Genomic DNA, 24,876 nt, shown 5'->3' with positions numbered 1-24,876 from the left:
ATCCAGATTCCAAGATATTTGATTTCATTTTTGACAGGTATATTGTACAAAGAAGAGTGAGAACAATTGTGGATACTCATGAGTTCACATTTGTCCAGGTTCAGGCGTAGTCCAGAAGCATCAGAAAAGATCTTTATTGTATCTAAGGCCAATGGAATTTGTTCTTTATTTTTTAGAAAGACTGTTGTATCATCGGCAAGCTGACTTATTATTAATTTGTGGTTATTTATGTCTAATCCTTTGATGTTTGAATTTATGACAGTAATAGCAAGTAATTCAGTGGCTACAATAAATAAAAGATGTTAGCATAACATAAACAGTGAAGCTGGAGGATGAACGCTAACTTTTTTTCCTCTCGATAAAAGTTAACGTGAGGGTTCCTGATGGTTAGAGACAAATGCAGTCGCATGGCAGGATGCTGTAAACAGACCAAACTTCAGCCAGGAGAACAACTGAGATAATCCATCCACTATACGAGGTTAGTCATTCATATACTGCTGCATGGGCTGGGCTGCAGCTACATGGTAAGGGTTTAAACACTGAGCATTAAAATAAACAGTGATGATGAAAACGGAGAGAGACCGACAGTGATCACTGACTATTTTAGGGGTGTTTCAGATTAAATAGAACAAGATACAAAGCTTATTTTAATAAACAACAGTGTCATATGCAAAGCTAGGATGGCACTAGGGGTGGCACATGCCAGCCCATGCCAACCCCGTAGATCTGCCTTGTCGCAATATCGACGCAACATCGTCACTAATCGGCTTCCATACTTCAGTCCCGCTGCCTTTGAGGACGTGACGGGTCGGGTCTGTGGGCGGAGCTCGGGTGGTGGGTTCTATGCTGTGATTGGTTGGGAGCGGCTCTTTCCTCGCGGTGCTCCTCCCTGACTCCCCACCACATTCAGTCCAGTACCGGCTGCGGAGGGTCGAGTCTCACCGGGGAGCGTCTTCAATTTGTCCACATCGAGCACCGAGCAGCCGCCATCATGGCTCTGACCGCCGACGCAAACTTCCAGAAGCTGAAGCAGTGGCACGAGGCAAACGGCGCGAGCCTCAACATGAGGGCCCTGTTCGAGTCCGACCCGGAGCGTTTCGGCCGGTTCAGGTGAGGACAGCCGGAGGACGTATCCCCGTGGTTGGAGGTCCTCAGCGCTCCGCCCGGTTATCGATTCTCCTTCTCGGACTGTGACCGCAGGTGACCGACAAGGTCACCGATCCGCTCCGCGCGTTTCCGCTGTAAGCCCCCCCACCCCGTACTCCCTTCGTCATCATCGCCCCCCGCCCGGGTACTGAGCCCGAAACCTGCAGACCAGAGGCCCGACACCCGGTGGCTCCCTCCTCTACCGATATGGGTTACTGTTAGCTGCTTGCTAAAACGACTGCTTCCATTATCGGACAGTCTGCAGAGATTTCCTGTTTGTGCCGAACCTGCGCACGTGCTTACTAAGCGTTCACCAACACACCACCAGGCCCTCGCAGGTGGGTCTCAGGTGTGGGGTTGACCTCATACTGACGTTTACGTTGCAGACTGTCACGGGAGCGACAGGTTGCCTGTGGCGCGTCTGTCCGTTAATGGAAGCAGAAAACCTGAAGGAAGTTTCAGGTGTTCTGCTTCCATTATCGGACAGACGATAATGGAAGCATTAGCCCTGACATCGGGCGAGCCCCCCCGCCGGGCTCGCCCGATGTCAGGGCGGGATGCGGGCGGTAATGAAGCACAGGAGCCGGGGGTGGGACAACCGGGCACCGGTTCTGCCCGCGGGTACGTGCGCTGTGACGCATCCGCAGACAGACTGAGTCATCGCGTGAAAGAGGCCCACGTGCTGAGGGAGTCTGAGCAGAACCATCACAGGAGGCGGTGTGAGGCGTTTCCTGGACCCTCACACGGTCAGCTGAGGGTGATGCTGCGGTCATCACCCTCAGGCGGTTGCTCTGTTGTTGTTCAGGTCCTGTGTTTGGCTGCTCTGTGCGTGTCTGTGAAACTGGGTGTAAATAAAGGTTTTTGGCTCTGCTCACAGCACCACCCTGCAGACGGATGATGGCGACATCCTGATCGATTATTCCAAGAACCTGATCAACCAGGACGTCTTGGCCATGCTCCTGGCCCTGGTGAGAACACACTCGGTCTTTGATTTTGAAAGGCAGCTGGAGCTCACCTGTAGCAGCAGGTTCAGCTAAAGGTGAGCGGAGGAGGCGTGCCTTATCTGCTCAGAGCTCCAGTGAAACAGGAAGGTTTCCACACTTTATTTGGAAAGAGAAGCGTTGCGCCACGGCACCAGTGGCGGGCGCCGTGTCGACATGTCACCGCTTCCTGGTGGTGAAATGAGCTTCCTGAAGTCACCTGATTGCTGCCCGTGTGTTTCCTGTGTGCAGGCCAAGTCTCGGGGGCTGGAGGAGGCGCGGAAGAAGATGTTTTCCGGAGAGAAGATCAACTTCACCGAGGTAACGCCTCCTCACACGTCCACGTAGAAACTAAAAGGGGAACGAAGGTCACGTGACCGCTTTCCTCTAGCTTCACTTATCCATCATTAATCCCACGAAGGTGTTTATCAGGTCGATCGAGCAAAGGTTTGTAGAGCGAATAAATGATTCAGGTCTGTGTGTGCACTCGCGTTAAAGTACACCTGCGCAGGCTCGACCTGTACGCATCTAAATTCCAACTGACACTCAAACGCACCACGATGGCTTTATTTTGTTGGTTTCAGAGATGCTCTTCATCCTCCACCTGACACCACGCAGACTCAGAGCTGCTGACACACACACACACTGAAGGTCAATGTATTGCTCAGCAGCGGCTGATTGAGCAGCTCCTGATCAACACGATGGATCACAAATCTTAAATATTTACGCAAACACGTTTGTATCACTTAAATCAGGCTGTGTGGTGACGTCATCGATCACAGGAAGCTGTTATAATTTTACCAAACACTGTAAATGGCTCCTGTATCAATAAAGTTCAGCCTGTTTGAACGTGCTGATGGATCCTGACCTGATCGGGGGATTCCACAGATCTGATTGATCAGTATGGTGATGTCACACCTGCTGATCTCTAACCTGGGAGCAGGGTAGGGTCACAGCATCTGTTGCCATGGTGATATATCCCAGTGTGAGGTGGCCCTCAGACTCGGAGGTGACTCCGACATCAGCGCGTGCGTTTGTGTGAGGGGGTCGCTGCTAACCCCGTTGTTGTTACCGCATGCGCTCACAGGGCCGGGCCGTGCTCCACGTCGCTCTGAGGAACCGCTCCAACACGCCGATCCTCGTCGACGGCGAAGACGTGATGCCCGAGGTCAACAGGGTGCTCGACAAGATGAAGGCGTTCTGCCAGGTGAGTGTGTGTCTGTGAGCGTGTGTCAATGCGTGTGACGCCTGGAGGTCGTGACCTTTGTGTCGTGCGTTTACAGAAAGTTCGCAGTGGTGACTGGAAAGGCTTCAGCGGGAAGAGCATCACTGACGTGGTGAACATCGGCATCGGAGGCTCCGACCTGGTGAGTGACCGCTGAGCTCTCGCACGCGCGTCAGCAGTCATGTGACTCACTGTGTTGTGGTGCGTTCAGGGCCCTCTGATGGTGACGGAGGCTCTGAAGCCGTACTCGGCGGGAGGACCGGACGTTTGGTTCGTTTCCAACATCGACGGGACTCACCTGGCCAAGACGCTCGCCAAGCTGAACCCCGAGACCACCCTGTTCATCATTGCCTCCAAGGTCACACACGCCTAACTCCTGGGTCTGAGCGTGCTCAGTCGGTTGCTTTCAGTTTCGAGAGACTATTGGTTTGAGTTACTGTTTGCTAACTCTCCGTTCCTCACTCTGACCTCCTCAGACCTTCACCACCCAGGAGACCATCACCAACGCCGAGTCCGCCAAAGACTGGTTCTTGCAGACCGCCGCCGACGTGAGTAGACCCGAGCCTGACGCAGCTGCTCTAAAACACACAGTCGCTTTAAAATGGAGGCAGACGGGGTCAGGGGTCAGGGGTCAGGGGGTCGGGTGGTGATCTCTCCATCACGCTCACGAGCTTCTCTCCTCTCATCCTCCACAGAAATCTGCTGTGGCCAAACACTTTGTGGCTCTGTCCACCAACTCAGTGAGTCACACACGCAGACAGACACACACACACACGCAGACACACACACGCAGACAGACACACACACGCAGACACACACACACACGCAGACACACACATGCTCACACACACGCAGACACACACACACACACGCAGACACACACACACGCAGACACACACACACACACACGCAGACAGACACACACACGCAGACACACACACACACGCAGACACACACATGCTCACACACACGCAGACACACACACACGCAGACACACACACACACACACGCAGACACACACACACACGCAGACACACACACACACGCAGACACACACATGCTCACACACACGCAGACACACACACGCAGACACACACACACACACGCAGACACACACACACACACACGCAGACACACACACACACGCAGACACACACACACACGCAGACACACACACACACACGCAGACACACACACACGCAGACACACACACACACGCAGACACACACACACACGCAGACACACACACACACACGCAGACACACACACACACACGCAGACACACACACGCAGACAGACACACACACACACACACGCAGACAGACACACACGCTCTCATGCACACACAGGCAGACACACACACACACGCAGACACACACACACACACACGCAGACAGACACACACGCTCTCATGCACACACAGGCAGACACACACACGCTCTCATGCACACACAGGCAGACACACACACACAGGCAGACACACACACGCTGCTCTAATCAGATCATCTGCAGCCTCTCTGTCTCCGCCTCCTTCAGGCTAAGGTGAAGGACTTCGGCATCGACACGGCGAACATGTTCGAGTTCTGGGACGTAAGTGCGCCTGTTACGATGATGAGGAGGATGATGTCACTATGAATGCATGTGACTCGGATGGTTTTCAGCGGCGGGCTGGTGACGTGTAACCTGGGTAACAGGTTTTTGAGTCGACCCTCGTTATTTATTTAATAATATTCGTTTGTGTTGATTCTGGCTCCTTCACAGTTAAATTCATCGCTTTTCTTCAGATTTAAGGAGCTCGTCATTTTTACCGTAGTCGGAGTTCCTTCGTGTTTCTCGTGAGGTCGCTCCTGTCGTGACCTCGGTTAACGCTGCCATCCTTCTGCTGAAAACAAACTGACAGAAAGCGGCTCAGTGCGAGCTCGCTGCTTCCTGTCACTGCTTTTATTTTGACGATCTGCTGCCCTGCCTGTGCTCTGATTGGTGGAGTGACTGTGTGATGTCATGTTTGCTTGTCCTCAGTGGGTCGGAGGTCGCTACTCGCTGTGGTCGGCCATCGGTCTGTCCATCGCTCTGCACGTGGGTACGTCTGTGACTCTGCTGTCGCCGGGGCAAAGTTATCAGTCAGTGATGGCGTCGTCCTGTCAGAGGAAAGAAGGATTATTCTGGACTGAGAATCAAGCAAAGCTGCTCTGCAGCGAGCTGAGCTTCAGCCTGTTGATATGTGCACGACTGAGTTGATGTCCCTCCTTCTGAGAGCCTGATTGATAAACTCTGGTTTGTTTTGTGTTTCAGGCTTTGAGAACTTCGAGCAGCTTCTCTCCGGAGCTCACTGGATGGTACGCCGCCGTCTCTTCTGCTTTCTTGCGAGCGAGTTACTTCACGTTCGTCCGCGGGACAAAAATGGATTTCAACACGTGTTATTTGATCGTTGCGTCACTCTGAAATGTTTCCACGCTTCCCGTCAAGTTACTGAACAGGACACTTTCACAACTCGGGCTCGAATGTGAAAGGCGAGAGAATGGCGCCCTTTGTTTCTGCACGCGCTCTGTGCACAATACTTGCACACGCTCTGCTGACTGCAGGTGAACATCTCACCTGCAGTCAGCAGAGCGTGTGCAGCCTGACAGCAGGAGCATGAACCTAAACTCTCCTCCCCCCTCCTCCCAGGACAACCATTTCCGCAGTGCCCCCCTGGAGCAAAACGCCCCCGTGCTACTCGCCATGCTTGGCGTCTGGTACATCAACTTCTTCCAGGCAGAGACCCACGCCATGCTGCCCTACGACCAGTACATGCACCGCTTCGCCGCCTACTTCCAGCAGGTCAGTGACGCAGGGAGGCGGGTCTGCAGGTGTGACGCCTGCGTCACGTAACGCGCAGGAGACCACAGAAACCTTACATTACATCAGACTGCGGCGTGGGGGTGGAGTTTCGTGTTCGTGATGAATGTCGGCGCTGATGACCCGTCTGTTTGGTCTTCAGGGCGACATGGAGTCCAATGGGAAGTACATCACCAAAGATGGCGCCCGCGTCAACTACCACACTGGACCAATCGTGTGGGGCGAGCCGGGGACCAATGGGCAGCACGCCTTCTACCAGCTCATCCACCAAGGTGAAGCTCCACCCTTTAATTATGTAACAGTGACCGCTCGTTAGTGAACATCAGGGCAGCTTATCACACCTGCAGCCCCAGCGTAGGTCACACAAACCTTCATGATCCAAGCACAGGTGAGTTAAAATGGTCACAGACGACGTGCCGCGTACCTGGAGCGCCCGAGCCTGAAGCTGAAGCTCCTCCCCCTGTGGAAACACCTGTACAGGTCCTTTTGTAAACATAATCAGATGTCTTTTATTTAATAAGAGACGTGAGAGGGGCACACCTGAGTGTCTTTGATCTGCTGCTTATTGAGCTGAGAACATTCGAGATGCTGTGATTGGATACCACAGGGCTCCTTCCACAGATGATTGGTGGCGTCGAATGCTCCCCCCCCCCCACCCCCACAGCAGAGGGAGCCGGATTATTCTGGATCACTGAGGCCAGACAGAGTTTTCTTCTTTGGTCTGATCTGATTGGAGCTCGCCGCCTCGTGCGTCTGAACAGCCTGTGATCAATACCCAGAGTTAACAGACTGCTTGTCCTTCCTCAGGCACTCGTATGATTCCTGCTGACTTCCTCATTCCTGCTCAGTCTCAGCATCCAATCAGAAACAACCTCCACCACAAGGTCTGGACATTTAACGTTACCTTAGCCAGGCTGAACTGATTAGCTGGAGGAACCGAGAGCACACCTGGATGATGTAACGCCTCACGGGTGTTGTGTGCTTCATGCAGATCCTGGTGGCAAACTTCCTGGCTCAGACCGAAGCGCTGATGAAGGGAAAGACTCCGGACGAGGCCCGGAAAGAGCTGGAGGCCGCCGGCATGTCGGGAGATGCTCTGGAGAAGCTGCTGCCGCACAAGGTAAGAGCGCACACCTGGACACACCTGTGTGTGACCATCAGAGTAGAAACAGTCAGGTGACTGTACAGCGTGTCGACGTTCCAGCGTTTAAATGATGTTTTTCTCTGCAGGTGTTTCTGGGGAACAAGCCGAGCAACTCGATCGTTTTCAAGAAGCTCACCCCGTTCATACTGGGAGCTCTGGTCGGTGAGTACTGGCTTTTTAATCAAACGTGCTGCTGTGGGCGGAGTCACTGCAGGTGATCTCCGGTTACTGTAAACTTCAGTTGCACCAATAACGTCTCAGGTGTGTCCATTTAAAGAGGAGGAGTCTGACACAGCTGTGTTGTTCTTTCAGCCATGTACGAGCACAAGATTTTCGTCCAGGGCGTCATGTGGGACATCAACAGCTACGACCAGTGGGGGTGAGTCACACCTGGGCGGGGCTAAACTCGGGTTTAAGGTAGATTAAGCTTCCACATTTGGGTTTTATTTTACAATTAAACATATTCATTTTTTAAAAATTTTTAACAATCTTGAACGGTCACTTTGCTGCCACTAATAGACCTCCATACGTTCCCTTTTTTAAATAACTTAACCCTTTAGAGCCGGTCGGAGCGGGCACGCTCTGTTTTGCGTAACTATTTTTAAATTATTAGAAGACAGGGGCATTGGTACACTTTTATTTACAAAGCTATGCTTGGATTGCTGCCTCCTTATATTTGTACTTTGGTCACAAGGACAAATAGTGGTTCTTACTCCTTGCGCTCAAATGATCAGCTGCTGTTGTCTGTTCCCCTTGTCCGCACAGAGCTGGGTAAGAAAGCCTTTGTCCACTCTGCGCCTTTTTCATGGAACATGTTACAGAAAGACTGGAAACTAACTGAATTGTTGTCTTTAAATGTTTTTAAAACTAAACTCAAAGGCCTACAGGCTGCCTCAATAATGTGTAATTGTTTTGTGTAATTTTAACTTTGTTTGTTCGTATGTATTTGTCTTGAAATGTGCTGCCTCCTGGCCAGGACTCCCTTGAAAAAGAGGTCTTTGATCTCAACGGGACATTCCTGGTTAAATAAATAAAATAAAAAATCCCGGCAGCACTGCAACCACGTAAGCTAGCACAATATTTTTTATTTTTTTTTGCATATGAAACCGGAGGAGTTGTACTTACATCTGATGCCATCAGCTTGTCCTCGGTCACGGTTTCCTTCCACATACAGCTTTGCAAAAACTGCATAAAAAGCACTTGCAGCAACAAAAACATAATATTCTAGAAACACGCTTTGCCGATCCGATCAGCTGTTCATAACACTTCCTACGTCCATCAGCGCGAACTTTTGCATGTCCGCCATGTCCTGCCCGAAACCGGAAGTGACGTCATTTTCACGGAAATGTAGTTTTTTTTTTTTTTTTTTTTTTTTACCATCAGGGCCTCATGAGCCTATACTGGTGTTTTTAAAAGTTATGTTTGACTTTATGACTTTCTGTGTCGTTTCTGGGATGCTTAGGACTCATATTGCACTGCTGGAAATAGTTTATTTTGATGCACATGCTGCTTTTTTGCAAATTTGCATTATAATATTTATTTTCGTTTTTCCTGCAGTATATGAAAATTGGTGTATTTCAAAAATAAAACTATGAAGACACTCAAAATAAATTTCCTGTGGTGGGAAACTAGTTTGTGCAACTTTTTTGTATTTACAGTTTTGAGGGATAAGCCTCTTAAATTTCTCTAACTAGAAATATATGTTAAAAAAACAAAAACGATTTTCATTTTTTTTGTAGTTTATTGCACTTTTTTTGCAATTTATGTAATTACTATGCACTTAATGCAGACATATTATTAAAATCTGGGCTATAATTGTTGTATTGATGTATAGCAACTTGAAATGCTCCCAAAGATGGCTCCACAGCATGTAAAAATATAATATAAGCTCTGGCGGACTTGGTTCTATGGTAGGTCTTAAAGGGTTAAAGTTGTTGGGTTTTTTGTATTTAAATTAAAACAATGAATTTTCACTGTATTTATTTTATCACGTCTTAAAACATGTATTCAGAACTGCTTACTCTTCATCGTGACTCCGTCTTAGTCTAGTTTTACATGTTTTCATTTTGTGCTTATGTCAGGTAACCTTGAGGGTCTTTAAAGGCGCCTTTTATTATTATATATCCAGTTGTTCAGTGATGACGCGACGAATCCTACTTCCGGGCCTAAAGTCTGCGTTTAATATGGCTTTTGTGTTGTTAACATGTTTAATGTTTTGTATTTTCTTCTAATTAATCTCAAAAAGCTCCTAAAACAGTCAGTGATCCCTGTTGACCTCCCTCGGCTTTTATTACCACTAATCATTTATTTAAGCTCAGTTTTTAAAACCTTAGGATGTAGCTACAGCCCAGCCCATGCAGCAGTATATGAATGACTAACCTTGTATTGTGGATGGATTATCTCAGTTGTTCTCCTGGCTGAAGTTTGGTCCGTTTACAGCATCCTGCCATGCGATTACATTTGTTCCTGACCACCGAGAACACTCACATTAACTTTTATCGAGTGGAAAAAAGTTAGCTTGTTTATATTATGCTAACATAGCTGTGTCGCTAGCGATCACGTAGCACATCATTATATAGCAGCTAGCCCAACTTCAGTAACCCTACAAACGTCACTGCTGTTTAGTTTTCTGTCTTCATTTATGCTGGAAGTGATAGCAGAGCTGTACGTTTTAATTTGTTTCCAAAACCCCGCAGTCAGGACATGCTATATTGTATTTAGATAGAAGCTAGCGAGCTAACTCCCTGCTAACTTCTAACTCCGTTAAATGTCATAAATTCCGTTTTCATGGATGCCTGGATGTTAAACTCAATTGTTACACCTGGTAGAGCAGAACACTGATCATTTTATTAAAGATGAAAGACTTTAGACAGTTTTTCAGTAATGCCACAGTGATCGTTTGATATATGGACCTGCAGCGGAGTTTAGGCCCAGACACGGCTAGTGACGTCAGACTGAACAACCGGATTTAGTCAAACTTGCCTCATTGGTACCAGCGGTCTTCCGTACGTTTCCCTTACAAAATAATTGTTGTTGACCAACCAGCGTTGCTGTGTAAAGTTGTGTTGCTGACCCGCCTCTTTCCGCCACAGGGTGGAGCTCGGGAAGCAGCTCGCCAAGAAGATCGAGCCGGAGCTGAAGTACGACTCGGAGGTGACCTCCCACGACTCGTCCACCAACGGCCTCATCAACTTCCTGAAGAAGAACTTCGCCTGAACGTTGAGCCGGCGTTAGCCGACCTCATCCTCCATCCTCATTGGCTGAATGATGTTTGTCTTGTCGTACGCTGTGAGCACTTCCTGTCTGTTATCTGTGTGCTAAGAGTCTTCACGTGTAGACGAGTCCTGAAAACGTACACGTTTGTGTAGGTGACCATGCCCAGTCAACTGTGACTTTCAAAATAAAAGCCTGTTTGTCGCCAATGCTGTGTTTGGTTTCATTGTGAGGTCACAGGAAATGCTTCTGTCCAATCAGTGAGCTTGTTTAAAGGAGAAGTCTGCTTCAGCAGTCAGGTAATTACTGATTACTGATCAGGTGTGATGTTGGACTGGCCTCGCTGGACGACGGGGGGGGGTGCTGAGCTGAAGCCTCGCGCTGATGTTTGGGGCGGGACGAGGGAAATGCTGTTGGCGCTGCACAACAAGGCCGTGCTGGTGACACATGAGCAACAGGTAACGCACACCTGTAATGCTCACTGGTGCTGATTTTACACACCTGCTCTGAACTTATCATCCAATCAGAGGTCAGCAGTACCTATGCAAGTCATGGATTCTCACATCAAAGCAAATTTAAACTCTTCTGTGACAGAGCATGGTGACTCACAGCCAAACGACCGTTTTAAACCTTTTCTGGTGGAACAAAAGCACCTGATCCCAGTTCAAACAGGTGAGTTATGACACAGCGTGTACAGGCGTTCAGTTCCTGCGTCAGCCGGCGAGCATGTTTATTTTAACATGACTCACTGCAGAGCCTCTAGTGGACATCAGGGGAACTGCAGGTGTGGAAGCGATGAAGGGTGCTGAGTCTTGACTTCCTGAAGTTGAACAGTTGTTATTAAGACGTTTAAGATAAAGTAGGATGATTTTGATCTGGATCAAGCAAAGGTGCTCTTATTTTAAAGCCCTAATATTGAATGAACTCTTTAAAGCCTGCTAGGAGTTTAACGTTTGTGTGGAGCAAACATTGATTAAAAACAGCCGCATGCCTGCTCCGACCTCCGTGCACAAATGCATCGTTTGTGCTTCAGTGAGCGCCAGCCCGCTCAGACTGGACGAGCAGGAAGCGATCAGATTTCTGATGGCTGCGCTCCAACTGGCACTCAGTTTACCCTCAAGGGTTTTTTTGCACTAATAAAGTGGAGTAAAGTATTTTGTCAATTATATCATCAGTTATATCGTTATTGCAAATTTTCAAATGTATATCGTGATATTTTTGGTCATATCGCCCTGCTCTAATTACCAGGCCTCTGCAGAACTTCAACACATGCTGATGAGGCCGTTTAAATCAGCTGTGCTGGATCAGGGACATGTCTAAGACCTGCAGGACACCACCTCGAACAGACTGTAGTTAAGAGGACAGGCTGCACAGTGGGAACATGGAGCTGTCGTGTTGCTGCCATCCGATTACAAACAGGCTCGTATTCTTATTAAAGATGTTCGTTTAAGTGGAAATATCTGAATTACACATTATCCTGAGCTTTTTGATCAGGGTTGAATTTATTCTGAAATAAATAACTGAAAGTTAAAACATCAATAACTCAAAGGTACAATTTTACTTTTATTTTGAAATTTTAATTTATCCAAACTTCATGTGTGACTCTGAAATTATTTTCAGTTTGAAGTTTTTTAATTATTTCCATATATTTACGTTTATATTTGTTAACACTTTACGTTTCTAAGCCGTCATCTCTAACTGGTTTCCTCTCAGTCACCTTTGGGAACGAGGGGGCCGCCACTCGCAGCGGAGACGAGCTTCTTGCCACCTTCTCCTCCATGGCTCGGGCGGAGGAGACATCTACGCGGTGTTCTGGCCCGGATGTCACGGCAGTCAGCCGAGGATCCGTCTCCCGTGGCGAATGCCGTATGTCACGCTCTGCTGGCAACCCGGCCCAGACCGTTGTACGTTCATTGACCGCCGCCATGTTCGACCCGTTTTTAAACACACCAACTGTCAGGCGGCGGAGCTTCAACACTCGAGCTTAAACGAGACACTCTGAAATAAACACATCCTCCATCTTTTATTTACAGTCTGTGTTTTACTTCTTCAGAGGTCTGAACTAACCTTCACCTCCTCATGACGAGCAAACAAGTGGAGGAGGCGTGGCTTTAAACACCCCTCAGGTGAGTCACATACAGAGTTAAAAAACAAACAGGGAATAAACATGCAGCTCTCAGGAGCTCTGAGGCTGCTCGTGTCCTCCTCGTGGAATAAAAGCAGGATGTATAACATCCACACAGCTGCTGCTCCACGCCAGCCTCACGTCTAAAAACATCTGGAGCGCGAGCGTCTTCAGTCCTGAGGCTTCACGAATGCTCTCTTCGCCGCCTCGTGGTTCTCCTCGTCCGCCTCCTGCGCCACTCGCTCTCGCTTCGTTGCAAACTTCTTCTTCATGCTTCCAACTAAACTCTCGTACCTGCCGAGAAAAACAGCAGATGAGAGCCTCGCCTCACGCACTGTGTGTGTGTGTGTGTGTGTGTGTGTGTGTGTGTGTGTCTGTAATGAGCTACAGTAGGAACACGCAGCGCTTCAGCATCAGAGGGAAACAGTTCGTACCTCAGAGCCATTTCTTCATCTGTGACGTCTGTTTGCATCCGGCTCAGGTCCTCCTCTTCCTCCTCCTCTTCCTCTCTGGGGTTCATCAGAGCCATCAGCTTCTGCAGGGACACACAGGACGGTTCCAGTTTAAATGCTGCAGAGCAAACACTCAGAGAGACTCGTCGTCCTGGGGTCAGGAGTCAGGGGGTAGGACAGAGGACCCAGGGTGAGGAGTCAGGGGGTAGGACACACCTGAAGCCTCCAGGTGACAGAGGCAGGGTCGTACTGGGATGCTTCTGCTGCAGTTGTACAGCTGAGATCTTACAGCAATATTTAAACATGAATAAAACAGCTGGTCGTTTCCATGGTAACCTTCAGTCAGACAGTCCCTGCTGGTTTAAATCGAGGCTGATTATTGTTAAAAAAACGAAGAACAAACTGATGTTTCTTAGCTCTGTGTCCTCCCAAACACAGCAGTCAGGTAATCTGACACTCCGCGAGGTCAGGGGTCAAAATAAAAACAGGAAGTGGGCGTGAAATGACACACACCTCGACTTCAGGATTGAAGCCTCTGAAGGAGAGTCGGCCATACTTCAGATCCTCGCAGGGAACGAAACTCCTCTCCTCGATGATCAGGTTCCTGCAGGAGCAGAGACGCCACAGTATTAAGAACACCTCCAGAATAACATCATCCGCCTCCATGATCACATGACCTCTGACCCCTAAGTACTTAAATCACACTTCACTGTATTCAGACTTCAAACTAGACTCCATTCAGAAAACTGCACATTAAGCAGCTGCATGAAGAAAGTCCTTTAACGACGGTGCGGCGAGGCTGTTATACTCCTAGAGTATTTAAAGTAGAATGGGAGGCAGAGCCTTCAGTTTTCAGGCCCCTCTTCTGTGGAACCAGCTTCCAGTTTGGATTCAGGAGACAGACACTATCTCTACTTTCAAGATTAGGCTTCAAACTTTCCTTTTTGCTAAAGCATATAGTTAGGGCTGGACCAGGTGACCCTGAATCCTCCCTTAGTTATGCTGCAATAGACGTAGGCTGCCGGGGATTCCCATGATGCATTGAGTTTTTCCTTTCCAGTCACCTTTCTCACTCACTATGTGTTAACAGACCTCTCTGCATTGAATCATATCTGTTATTAACCTCTGTCTCTCTTCCACAGCATGTCTTTATCCTGTCTTCCTTCTCTCACCCCAACCAATCACAGCAGATGGCCCCGCCCCTCCCTGAGCCTGGTTCTACTGGAGGTTTCTTCCTGTTAAAAGGAAGTTTTTCCTTCCCACTGTCGCCAAAGTGCTTGCACATAGGCTCGTATGTATTATTGTAGGATCTACTGTACAATATAACGCACCTTGAGGCGACTGTTGTTGTAATTTGGCGCTATATAAATAAAATTTAATTGAATTATACATTTTGCTTGAACTAAAGTGGGCGGAGCCTGAATGACGCTCATACGTACTCTTTAGCCTTGAGCTCGGGTAGGTCCAGGTACCAGTGCTCATCACTGATGATCCTCCGCTCGTCCTCCTCCAGCTGCTTCTTCGTCTCTGCATCCAGACGTCTCTGCATGAACTGTGGACACATACACGTCACCTTCAGCTGACGTTTCTGTGAGGTTTTAACCACACCTGCGCTCATGAATGATTTACTGCACTCAGCTGTGATTGGCTGAGGTCTCCCTGCAGAGAACCACAGCTGTTTTTCTCAGTGTGAAATCTTCCACATCTGCAGACCAGATTTTTAAAGTAAAGGTGAAAATCAGCTGAGAGGGTTTCATTCTGATTGGTCAAGGCATCAGGCCCCAGAAACATCTTCTCCACGTTGGTTCAGCCTCCCCAGGAAACAAACCAGCACCCTGTAGGTTGTAACCGCCCCCTGGATGTCATATCCGGTTCTGATACAGTTTTTAAAGCATGAATTTCAGCCGTTGTTCCCATTATTAGTGACGTAAAACAAATACCTGAGCATCCACACCGGTTCAGATTCGCATCACGTGACAGATCATTTTAAAGTCAGAGCTTATCTTTAGTGTCTCATACTCATACACACATTATTTATTAATAAATTACATTTACAGCCTGTTATTAACTCTGCTGAACGCCGATTTACTCTCCAGGTCACACTTGACATCAGGTAATAAAATTTAGCTTCTGTGTGAGATTTAAAACTTCATGTGAAGCAGAAAACCTTAAATCATCAGATTTCTGAGTGGAGTTATGCGCCGGCGCATTACAAAGCTAACGTTCTGCTAGCTATCGGCTGCTAGCTGCTCTCGCGTGTCCGTTAGCACGCGCAGCTTCACTCACCTTCATCCGCAGCAGGTTTTTGGACAGCTTCACCGACTCACTCGCCATCTTTAATCCAAGAGAATGCGGCTAACCGAACCGGAGGACCCTCGGTGCTGCACACCGAGCTAACGCCACGCTAAACAGAGGCAGAAAGAACCGAGCGCCGAGCTGCTTCTCCAGCCCTGCTAATCGAGCTCTGATGTGCAGCCCAGGGGCGGATCTAGAGAAATTTTCTTAGGGTGGCATGAGGGTGGCAAAGAAATCAAATGGGGTGGCAAAATCAAAGCCTTTTCCCCCCAAACACTCATGCAGGTGGTTACATGTGGTTACATGATTCAAATGCAGTAAGTATGCACGTTTTTCATATAAATATAGTCGATAACTTAATTATTGTCTGTAGCCCACATGATTACACACTTTAGTTACATAAAACATGTGAGTTTTGATGCTATGTACTGTATAGCCTGTATGATAAATAAATATGTAGCCCAATAAGTATAAACTCCAGAAAGCTACACAACATGGGGCGCTTCATTTACAAACACAAGTCTAACTTAAGTTTCACTGTTTTTGTTAGAAAACAGTCACATTGTTGCAGCTTAAATTACACAAAATGTCAGAAATCTGCACCGTCATGAACAAACATGTAAACCTCATTTTTCATGATTTGTTGGATGAACCCTGAGGTCTGAAATACAACCGGACATTTGTGACTCCTTTGAGTTTACGTTGTTTATGTCCAACACAGACATGTTGGGTAAATGTTTATAACTTGAAATGCAAATATAAAACGTACATTTTATAAACATAAACAACTATTTATCTAAAAATGCAGCCAATACACCGTTTGTTTCATTTTCTACAACCATTTAAAAATATTACTAAAACTAAAATGAGAGAACAATCAGGTGTGGCAATAAGATGCCCCACAAATGATGTGTGCCAGTAAAAACAAGTTTGTCCACCAAAAGACAGAAGAGCACAGGGACAAACCTGCAGGCCCGACAACAGCAGGTGTATCACTCCGCTGGTTTTCTACTTAGTGACAGTGTTTACGTTGCAAATGTGCCTCTGACAGTCATTAGTGCCCTCACTGACACACTAAACAAAACGACTACACAACAGAACGACTACACAACACACTAAACGTCACAAATCTGCCACATCTAAACTCTCTCTCTCGCTCTGTCTCGCTCGCCCTGTTACCGTCACTCCCCAAACTTTTCCCTCTTCCTAAACAACCAAATCCCACATGTTGACTTTTTTTTAATTGGTCGACATGGTGCATTTTTCCACCAATAAGAAAGAGGTGGCTTTTTTCCTTTCTTTCCTGTTTTCGTGCTGTCCTTACAAAACGCTTAAAACACACACGTGACGACAGTATTTAGAACGAAGCGTGGCTGATATATATATGATCATAACTCTGGATTTACTGGCCTGTAATTAAAATTTAAAAACTTTGAAGTCCGAACTTTCAATGTGGCTGAAACAGAGACTCAGCGTGGCTGCAGCTTGTTGCTGTGTCAGCTTACATCAGTCATGTGATCTGGGGCCCGTTCTTCGTACGTCGCTTACTACATCCAAGATCAAATCATCGCGCTAACCGTGAGCTCGCTAATCCGGTTCTCCGAACACACCTGCTGTTGACGATTAGTACAGCTGGATGAAGTAATGTGAGATCACTGGGTGTCGTAAAAGGGGCTACGCATCGAGAGTAGAAACATTGATCGGCAACCCTCTGGTCGGCGAAAATGTCGAAGGAGCGCGCTCGGTATTTTTCGGCAGCAGAGCAAGAACTCTTGAGTGAGGGATTTCAGGAGTTTCAGAGTTTAATCAGAACGCAAGGGAACACTGCAAAGGCTGCAAAAGCAAGGAGAGAGGGCTGGCAGAGAGTTGCTGACAAATTAAACTCGTAAGTAATTTAATAATAATAATAATAATGGAGTGGATTTATATAGCGCTTTCCAAGGCACCCAAAGCGCTTTACAATACCACTATTCATTCACTCTCACATTCACACACTGGTGGAGGCAGCTACAGTTGTAGCCACAGCTGCCCTGGGGCAGACTGACAGAAGCCAGGCTGCCATATCGCACCATCGGCCCCTCTGGCCAACACCAGTAGGCGGTAGGGTAAATTTATTATATTATATTACATTATATCCTCTTTCACATTAGAGCCACAACAGGACCCACTAGAACATGGGAACAAGTAAAAGTGAAATATAAGAATATTCTACAGAATGGTAATATTTATCTCTTATATTGCTTGTCGTCTCTTGGAAAGAGACCCTGAAATAATCTGTTTGTTTGTTCATAACAGCAACCAAGAAAAGGGCAGAGCAACAAAAGACAGGTGGTGGTCCTGCACCCCCTCGTCAACAAGTTGGTTAAGTGAATAATACCCTCACAGGAATATCAATATCTCTCTATGAGCACACTGTCGCGCTGAGCTAAAGGATCCTGTCTGTCCCGCAATATACGCTGAATTCTGAGGACTCTCCTTATCAATCTTGCACCTTCCGCAATGGGCTGCTCGCGTATACGGACAGGACATGGCTGCGACAGACTTCCCAAATCCACCTTCGCTTTTATAGCCGTGGTCTCTCATCTTGATTACACGAAGTAATTTACAATTACTACTCTGAAATATGAATTACATCTGTAATAATCACATACATGTAATAGAATGTTAATAGTACATTTCCCTTTTTTAGGAAATGACCTGTATGTATCTGTGTGACATCAATAAAAGGATCAAGTGCTGCATTATCTTTAGTTACATTGATGTTATTTATTTATGGTGAAACAGTGGTGGAATATCGCTGTTGCTTTCGTATAAATGAAGCGGACATACCTGCGTGGCCGCGATCTAATCCTGTTTACATAAAGTAAGCCTGCTCCCGAGCAGGTTTACGCTTACGGCTCTGTTGCTATGACAGCAAGTCCCGGATGAGCTTCGGAGAACCGAACGATCCAAGATCACGCGAAATCGTCAACAATCTAATCCAGCTAACCTACTTAGCGAGGTACGAAGGACGGACCCCTGGAGGTGCAGCGTGTCCGTGGACCACAGAGGGTTAATAACACTCACCTTCCTTCCATTTCCACAGTGTAACATCCACCCACCTGTGTAAAATCCAAAATTCCCATGGTGTTGTTCAAAATGTGCTCTGGCACGATCATGAGCATCGCTTGCTGCTGAAAACAAGAAAAAAGCCGGTCCTGCTATGGGCTGAACCATTTGTTACTGGTGCAGGGGGGACACTATGCAATATATTCAGTTTTAGCATTTATATTCACTGCTGACTGTAACTACGCTCAAACTGTTAATGCTGTCTTACTTTAATAAACAACACTGTCATATGCAAAACTGGGGTGGCAAGGGATCATTTTAGGGTGGCACTTGCCACCCCATGCCACCCTTCTAGATCTGCCCCTGGGTGGCATGGAAATCAAATGGGGTGGCAAAATCAAAGCCATTTCTTTATACATATGCAGGTGTTACATTCTGTAATATGCATTATAAATGGTTAAAATACATCAAGTGCAGTATAAGTAAACGCATGTTTTATATAAACATTCTTCTTATTTTCTCAAACTACATAATTAAACATCTCAGTTACATAAAACAACTCCAGTTTGGAATTTATGTACTGTATCCACCATATAATAAATAAGCATGTAGCATAATAACTATAACACACAGAAAGCTACACAACATGAGGAGCACAAAGTCAAAGTAAACTTTATTGTTATCTCTGCTATACACAGTACAGTATATAGAAAGACGACACAACGAGGGCTGTGAGTTCGAGAGTCCGATGGCTTGCAAGAAAAAGCTGTCATGCAGTCTGGAGGATCAGGCCCGATGCTATGATAGCGTCTGCCGGATGGAAGGAGAGAAAAGAGTCCATGTGAGGGGTGTGAGGGGTCAGGCACGATGCAAGAGGCCTTACTGATGCAGCACACAAGATGTCCTGTAGCAGAGGGAGAGATGTTCCGATGGTCTTGGCAGCTGTTTTAACTACAAGTTTCTGACAATGACAATAAAGACATTCTATTCACACTGCTTTTATTAGAAATAATCAAACTGTTACATGTTACTACACACTAACTACACACTCCAAGAACACTAAATGTCACAAATCTCTCACATGTCAGAACTTCCTATTGATGTCGTCTTGCCGTCGTCACATCCAAAGCTTGCCTCTCTCCCCAAACAACCAAATGCCATATAATTTTTTGATTGGTCGACATGGTACATTGTTCCACTATTCATTGCTAATTGTAGAAAGGCTCAAATTCCAAATAAAGAACATTATCATATGCAAAACTACGGCAGCAAGAGATTGTTTTAGGGTGCCACCCCAGTAGATCCGCCCCTGCTGCAGCACCAAGTTTATCAATAATGATCAATAATACTTTAAGGAGTCTGTATCTGTATGCTCATTTATATCCTATCTATCAATCCCTAAATGTGATCAGCTCCTGATCCTTGGACTCACCTCTCAGGAATCTAAAGCCCCTTCTCCATTAGTACCTACTTGGATTGACTCGACACGGATCGACTGGTTTTCCATTACAATCAAGTACCTCCTAATGTTCATGGTCGTTGTCATACGTTTTTTTTTTTTACATTTTTATGTTCCCCTAAAAAGGTCCAGGGGGTGAGGGGAAATAACGAAATGTGTCCGGGTCAAAAAAAGGAGACAGCGAGACAAAATGGTTAAATTAAAGAGTTTTAGGGGAGTCACATGATGGAGCGTTTGGGAATGGCCGCGCCATAGAGAGTCTCTGACCCCCATCGATCCTACATTAGTTTTAAAACAAGGTAAACGCTCCCAAATAATATATTTCCTCACTGCGGTGACTTGCTAGATCAGTGTCCTTGGATTTATTGAGAGACATGGCCACAGGAACTAAGAAGAAGAGCGTGCAAACCCGAATCTCCACGGTGGCGGCGGGGGAAAGTAATGCTAGCAGTGCCAAGGTTAGCCCTGCTAGCCAAGAAGAAGGGCCAAAGATGGATATAAGCGGCCTGTTTGCCGAAACGACTAAGCTTGGAACTATCCTAACTAGTGTTGCGGCCGATGTATCTCACATCAAGTCAGATATGGTGGAATTTAAAAACGCTATAAGTGCAATCCAAATACGGATGACCGAAGCTGAGGGCCGCATTTCAGATGTGGAAGACAAAATGAGGAGCATAACAGAAGATAATGGCAAAACGCTAAAAAGCTTGAACAACTTTGGGCCCGAGTAGACGACCAGGAAAACAGAAACCGCAGAAAGAACGTTCGGCTTATCGGTCTGGAAGAGGGTCTGGAAAGTGGTGGCAGCATAAATGATTATGTGATGAAGATACTCGCGGATGGCCTAGGTCTACGAGGGGAGGAATATGAGCTGGAAAGATGCCACAGAAGTACGAGACCACGCCCGGGACCTGGTCAGCCACCTCGAATCGTGCTGGTGAGATTTCTCCGTTACACTGCACGACAAAAAGTTCTCATGACTGCTAAGCAGAAGAAAGGAATACTGTGGGAGAACTGCTTCTTGTCATTTTATAAAGATATGACCGCGGAGCGAGCGGCGCAGAGGAAGCGTTTCTCCCCAGTAATGAAGAAGCTATGGCAGCATCAGATAAAGCACACTCTGGCACATCCAGCAAAACTTCGATTAACATGGAAAGGCCAGCAGAAGAGCTTGGATTGAACCGGCTGTTCAAACCCCCACAAGGCTGCCCGCTGGGATTGAAATGATGGAAGAGGCGTGAGTTTCTCAAAATGGGCTCATTGAGTCAGCACGGATAAGCTCTTGGAGAGGCTACGGCTGCTGTGAATACTCAGAATAACATCTCTGACTGCAGACTGGATACATCTTGGGGAGGCACACTGCCGTGAGTTCTCAGAATCGGCTCCTTGAGCACATGAAATGACAACATCACAGAACGCAAGTATGGCGAAGCTCGCGGCTCTCCAGCGGGAGATTGAGAGACCAGTGTTGGACTGTAGAACTGCTTTGAAATTCATATGAGCTGTTCGCACTAAAGTAAAAGCCACCATCACTTCATGTGGATACCCCTTTGGCGCCAGCTGCAAGGCCGGAGCTGAACAAAACACCCTGATAACGACTGTGTTTAGTCTGTTCTTCCCATTCCCTGCAAGGCCACCTGGGTTGGCTGGAAGACTGTTTACTTAGCCTGGCAGGGCGAAGGACACTGTCTCAGCTGAACTATGGACACACACACAAATACATATTCTGATACTGATAAGCACTCACCGACGCATCACCCTCCCTACCCCGGATCCAACGCCACCTCCAACGCTTACCTCCCCTCTGATGTGGACATCGGGTCAGCTGGAGGCGCAGTCAAAGATTGCAGCGGCCCCAGATCAGATGTACACACTGGAACACTTCCCCATGTTGCTGTCTGTGTTTATTGTGCTATGGTGTGTTGATATCTGTGCATTCCTGTATTATCCTTCTGTGTTACACATTTCAATGTTTTTTTCCTGCTACCTAGCCTGACCTGTCTCCCCAATGTGATGTTTGTGTATTGTAAGTACGGTCGGCAAGGTCTGTCATCTCGGTTGTGGGCAAAAGACCTAAAACTGACAAATAAAGGCTATCTCATCTCATCTCTCATATATAAGAGACAAATATTGTTCGTTTAATACGTTGGCATTATTACATTTGGCTCAATGCTTACATGTACTGTATAAACACATGTTCATACTTTTATTCCACAATCAGAGAGAAAGAAACAGAGAGAGAGTGCAGGACAGACAGACAGGTGACAGTCTCAGGTGTACACACTGCTACAAACAGGAGGATTTAGTGTTTGTGTTGTTACGAGTGTAAACAAGAAGAGTTCCAGATGGTGCAGTGGACACATGTGTGACTGCTGTGATTAAAGCATCTTTCTTTCAGCTTAACGAGTGAACCATCAGCTCGTTCAAACACACGTTAAAGTCCGTTTGGCTCGACACCACCGAACAGAGGCAGCAATATAACACAGCTCACATTAACAGTGCAGTGGATCCTGCTTGTGCCGTGATATTCAGGACTGCAAACCGAGCAGCATCACTGACTTTCAGCCTGTTGTGTTTGTGGATATATGACTGACTTTAATTATCCATGAAATCATCACAATCTCTGTGAGATTAAGGTCGACTATATATATATTTAGAAGTAGAGGCTTTAAAACCAAGTTAACGCTGAAAGTACAAACATCGCTAATGTCACATATCTTTGCTGACATGTGGCCAACAGTAATGTTTTAATGTTCTTCATTATTAAACATTCGCACATAGATAAGTGACGTCATATTCAGTACTTACTTTTGACAGTTCACTCTTGGCCGCTCCCTTCTGCCGTATTTTGTGCCTAGCAGGGCGAAGGACACTGTCTCAGCTGAACTCTGGACACACACACATACACTGATATGCACACACCCATCCCCCCTCCAAACGCCTTCAACGCTTATTCCCCTCCGATGCTGACGGCGGATCAAGGAGACTAGCGCACGCAGGCCCAGATGTCTCTCACCCTTTACCCCCCCTGTTGCTTGTCATGTGTTTCTTTGGTGTATTAAGAGTGTTTTCATGTGCAGAGGTGTTTTTTTCTGTTCTCAGACTGATCTTCCTGATGGAGCTCAGTCTGGGGGGAGTTATTTTTTCTCCATATCTTTCCTCATGTGGTGCATTTTCCATTGTTATACCTCTCTGACCTGTCTTCCCCATGTGATGTTTGTGTCATGTATGTATGGTCAGAAGGGTAAGTTGGCGCTGGCAAAGGTCGGCAGCCTTAACCCAATTTCCTTTGGGGTCAACCTTCAGGATCAATAAAGTTTTATTGAATTGAATTGAATTGAAAATTCTCCACACCCACCGCCGCGCTATGAATTGTGGGACATATGGGACCACGAAGCGTGCACCGGACCACGCTTGATATTTGGGGAAATCGACGGCGCATTTGAAGTACACTTCGAATTGGGACAGCCGTCGTCGCGTGGCGGTGACGTAATCACACTCAAAATGCGTACTTCAAGCGTGCGGTCTCTGAATTGGGACACAGCCTAATTTGCATTTACGTGAAATGTTGTCTTCACTTGTATTAACATGTTTTTGGTATGAATTCTGCTGTCTGTATTCTATGTATCATATGGCAATAAAAGTAGTTTTATCTTCAATCCATTGTTTATTTGCTGAATTTTAAAGCAATTACAATTTTTTTTAACCCAAATATGACTGTAATGTAACCATTGTGATGGGTTATGAGCTTTCTACCCAATTTTTGGTAACCTCAACTTTAATCAATGGTCAATTCAACCCAGTTTTTGGATAGTTATCCTAACCCAGTATGCCAAATCAAACCAGTAACCCAGGGTTGGCTCGGTCTATATTTGACCCAGCACTGGGTTACAAATGCAGTTATTTTTAACCCAGCAGCTGTTAGTGTGTATTAAAGAATGGTAATGATCAACTGCTTTTCATCCAGAAAACTGTTGTTCATGTTAGCCAATGTGAGCAACATTTAGCCAACTTGTGCTCTCATTTTAGTTTTATTTTGCCCCTCACCCCAACCAGTCAAGGCAGATGGCCCCGCCCCTCCATGAGGCTGTTTCTGCTGTAAGTTTCTTCCTGTTTAAAGGGAGTTTTTCTTTCCCACTGTCGCCTAGTGCTTGCTCATAAGGGGTCATTTGATTGTTGGAGTTTATGATGTAGAATTTAACTGCACAGATGTAGCCCCACCAACTGTTCTGTCATCATTACACACGAGGATATTTTGATATTTAATGACAAAAAAAGTTGAGTTACCTAAAACACAGGTGCCAAACTCCAGCCCTCGAGGGCCGCTGTCCTGAAACTTTTGCATGTGTCCCTGCTGCAACACACCTCAATTCAATTAGCAGGTTATTAGGAAGACTCTGTAGAACGTGACTGCATGCTGAGGTGGCAAATCAGCCATTTGATTCATGTTACAGTAGCTCATGACTGAATGAGCATGGTGCAATAAAAGTGCATTTAGAAGCAAGTGTTTTACATCTACTTACATTTAATTGAGCAGCATACTTGACTGTACGCGGAGGCTTGCCTCCAACTCTGTATATTTTTATATATTTTATTTTATTGTTGACTCTATTTAATTTGTAAAATGTGTACACACACACACACACACACACACACACACACACACACACACACACACACACACACACACACACACACGTAGAAACACACGTTTAGTATACATCCATCCAGTAATGCATATACTATTATATATTGTACATATATTTATTAGTCTCAGATTTAGCCATTCTTATATTTTGCTTGTTCTTATGTTATTGTATTTTTGCACACCTCTGTTGCTTGTGAAGCTCGCACACAAGAATTTCACTCACATGTACTGTACCAGAATACCTGCACATGTGATGTGCAGAGATAGTAAGGGATTACTATTGCAAAAACAGTAATTAGATTA

At 46.5% G+C, this 24,876-nt stretch overlaps 2 protein-coding genes across 2 annotated transcripts; one reads left to right on the top strand and one right to left on the bottom strand.

Moving 5' to 3' along the window:
• The first annotated feature begins 859 nt into the window (after positions 1–859).
• Positions 860–10,755, top strand: gpia (glucose-6-phosphate isomerase a). The gene is made up of 18 exons (XM_026172304.1): positions 860–1,110; positions 2,024–2,114; positions 2,379–2,447; positions 3,214–3,333; positions 3,410–3,493; positions 3,563–3,709; positions 3,828–3,899; positions 4,047–4,091; positions 4,888–4,941; positions 5,371–5,431; positions 5,644–5,687; positions 6,019–6,171; positions 6,332–6,461; positions 6,997–7,073; positions 7,181–7,309; positions 7,420–7,495; positions 7,646–7,712; positions 10,426–10,755. Exons 1-18 carry the CDS (start codon positions 992–994, stop codon positions 10,547–10,549), a joined length of 1,662 nt encoding a protein of 553 aa, XP_026028089.1. The 5' UTR covers positions 860–991; the 3' UTR covers positions 10,550–10,755.
• A 1,812-nt stretch (positions 10,756–12,567) lies between these two features.
• On the bottom strand, positions 12,568–15,613 carry mphosph6 (M-phase phosphoprotein 6). Its single transcript, XM_026172305.1, has 5 exons — positions 15,410–15,613; positions 14,563–14,675; positions 13,637–13,727; positions 13,106–13,206; positions 12,568–12,965 (listed from the first exon to the last, which is right to left on the bottom strand). The coding sequence occupies exons 1-5, from the start codon at positions 15,455–15,457 to the stop codon at positions 12,842–12,844; spliced, it is 477 nt and encodes a 158-aa protein (XP_026028090.1). The 5' UTR covers positions 15,458–15,613; the 3' UTR covers positions 12,568–12,841.
• Between the last annotated feature and the right edge of the window lie 9,263 nt (positions 15,614–24,876).

This window comes from Astatotilapia calliptera, chromosome 7, assembly GCF_900246225.1.
Source record: "Astatotilapia calliptera chromosome 7, fAstCal1.2, whole genome shotgun sequence".
Lineage (NCBI taxonomy): Eukaryota > Metazoa > Chordata > Actinopteri > Cichliformes > Cichlidae > Astatotilapia > Astatotilapia calliptera.
Note: the sequence above shows the minus strand (reverse complement) of the source record. Positions and strands in the feature narration are given on the sequence as shown.

Bases quoted from the DNA above. Each gene is read 5' to 3' on its own strand.
- gpia (XM_026172304.1), top strand. From the start codon at position 992: ATGGCTCTGACCGCCGACGCAAACTTCCAGAAGCTGAAGCAGTGGCAC. The intron at 3,334-3,409 runs GTGAGTGTGTGT...GTGCGTTTACAG, and splicing joins AGATGAAGGCGTTCTGCCAG to AAAGTTCGCAGTGGTGACTG. The intron at 3,900-4,046 runs GTGAGTAGACCC...CATCCTCCACAG, and splicing joins TCTTGCAGACCGCCGCCGAC to AAATCTGCTGTGGCCAAACA.
- mphosph6 (XM_026172305.1), bottom strand. From the start codon at position 15,457: ATGGCGAGTGAGTCGGTGAAGCTGTCCAAAAACCTGCTGCGGATGAAG. The intron at 13,728-14,562 runs GTACGTATGAGC...CTGCTCCTGCAG, and splicing joins CCCGAGCTCAAGGCTAAAGA to GAACCTGATCATCGAGGAGA. The intron at 12,966-13,105 runs GTACGAACTGTT...TTTTCTCGGCAG, and splicing joins GATGAAGAAATGGCTCTGAG to GTACGAGAGTTTAGTTGGAA.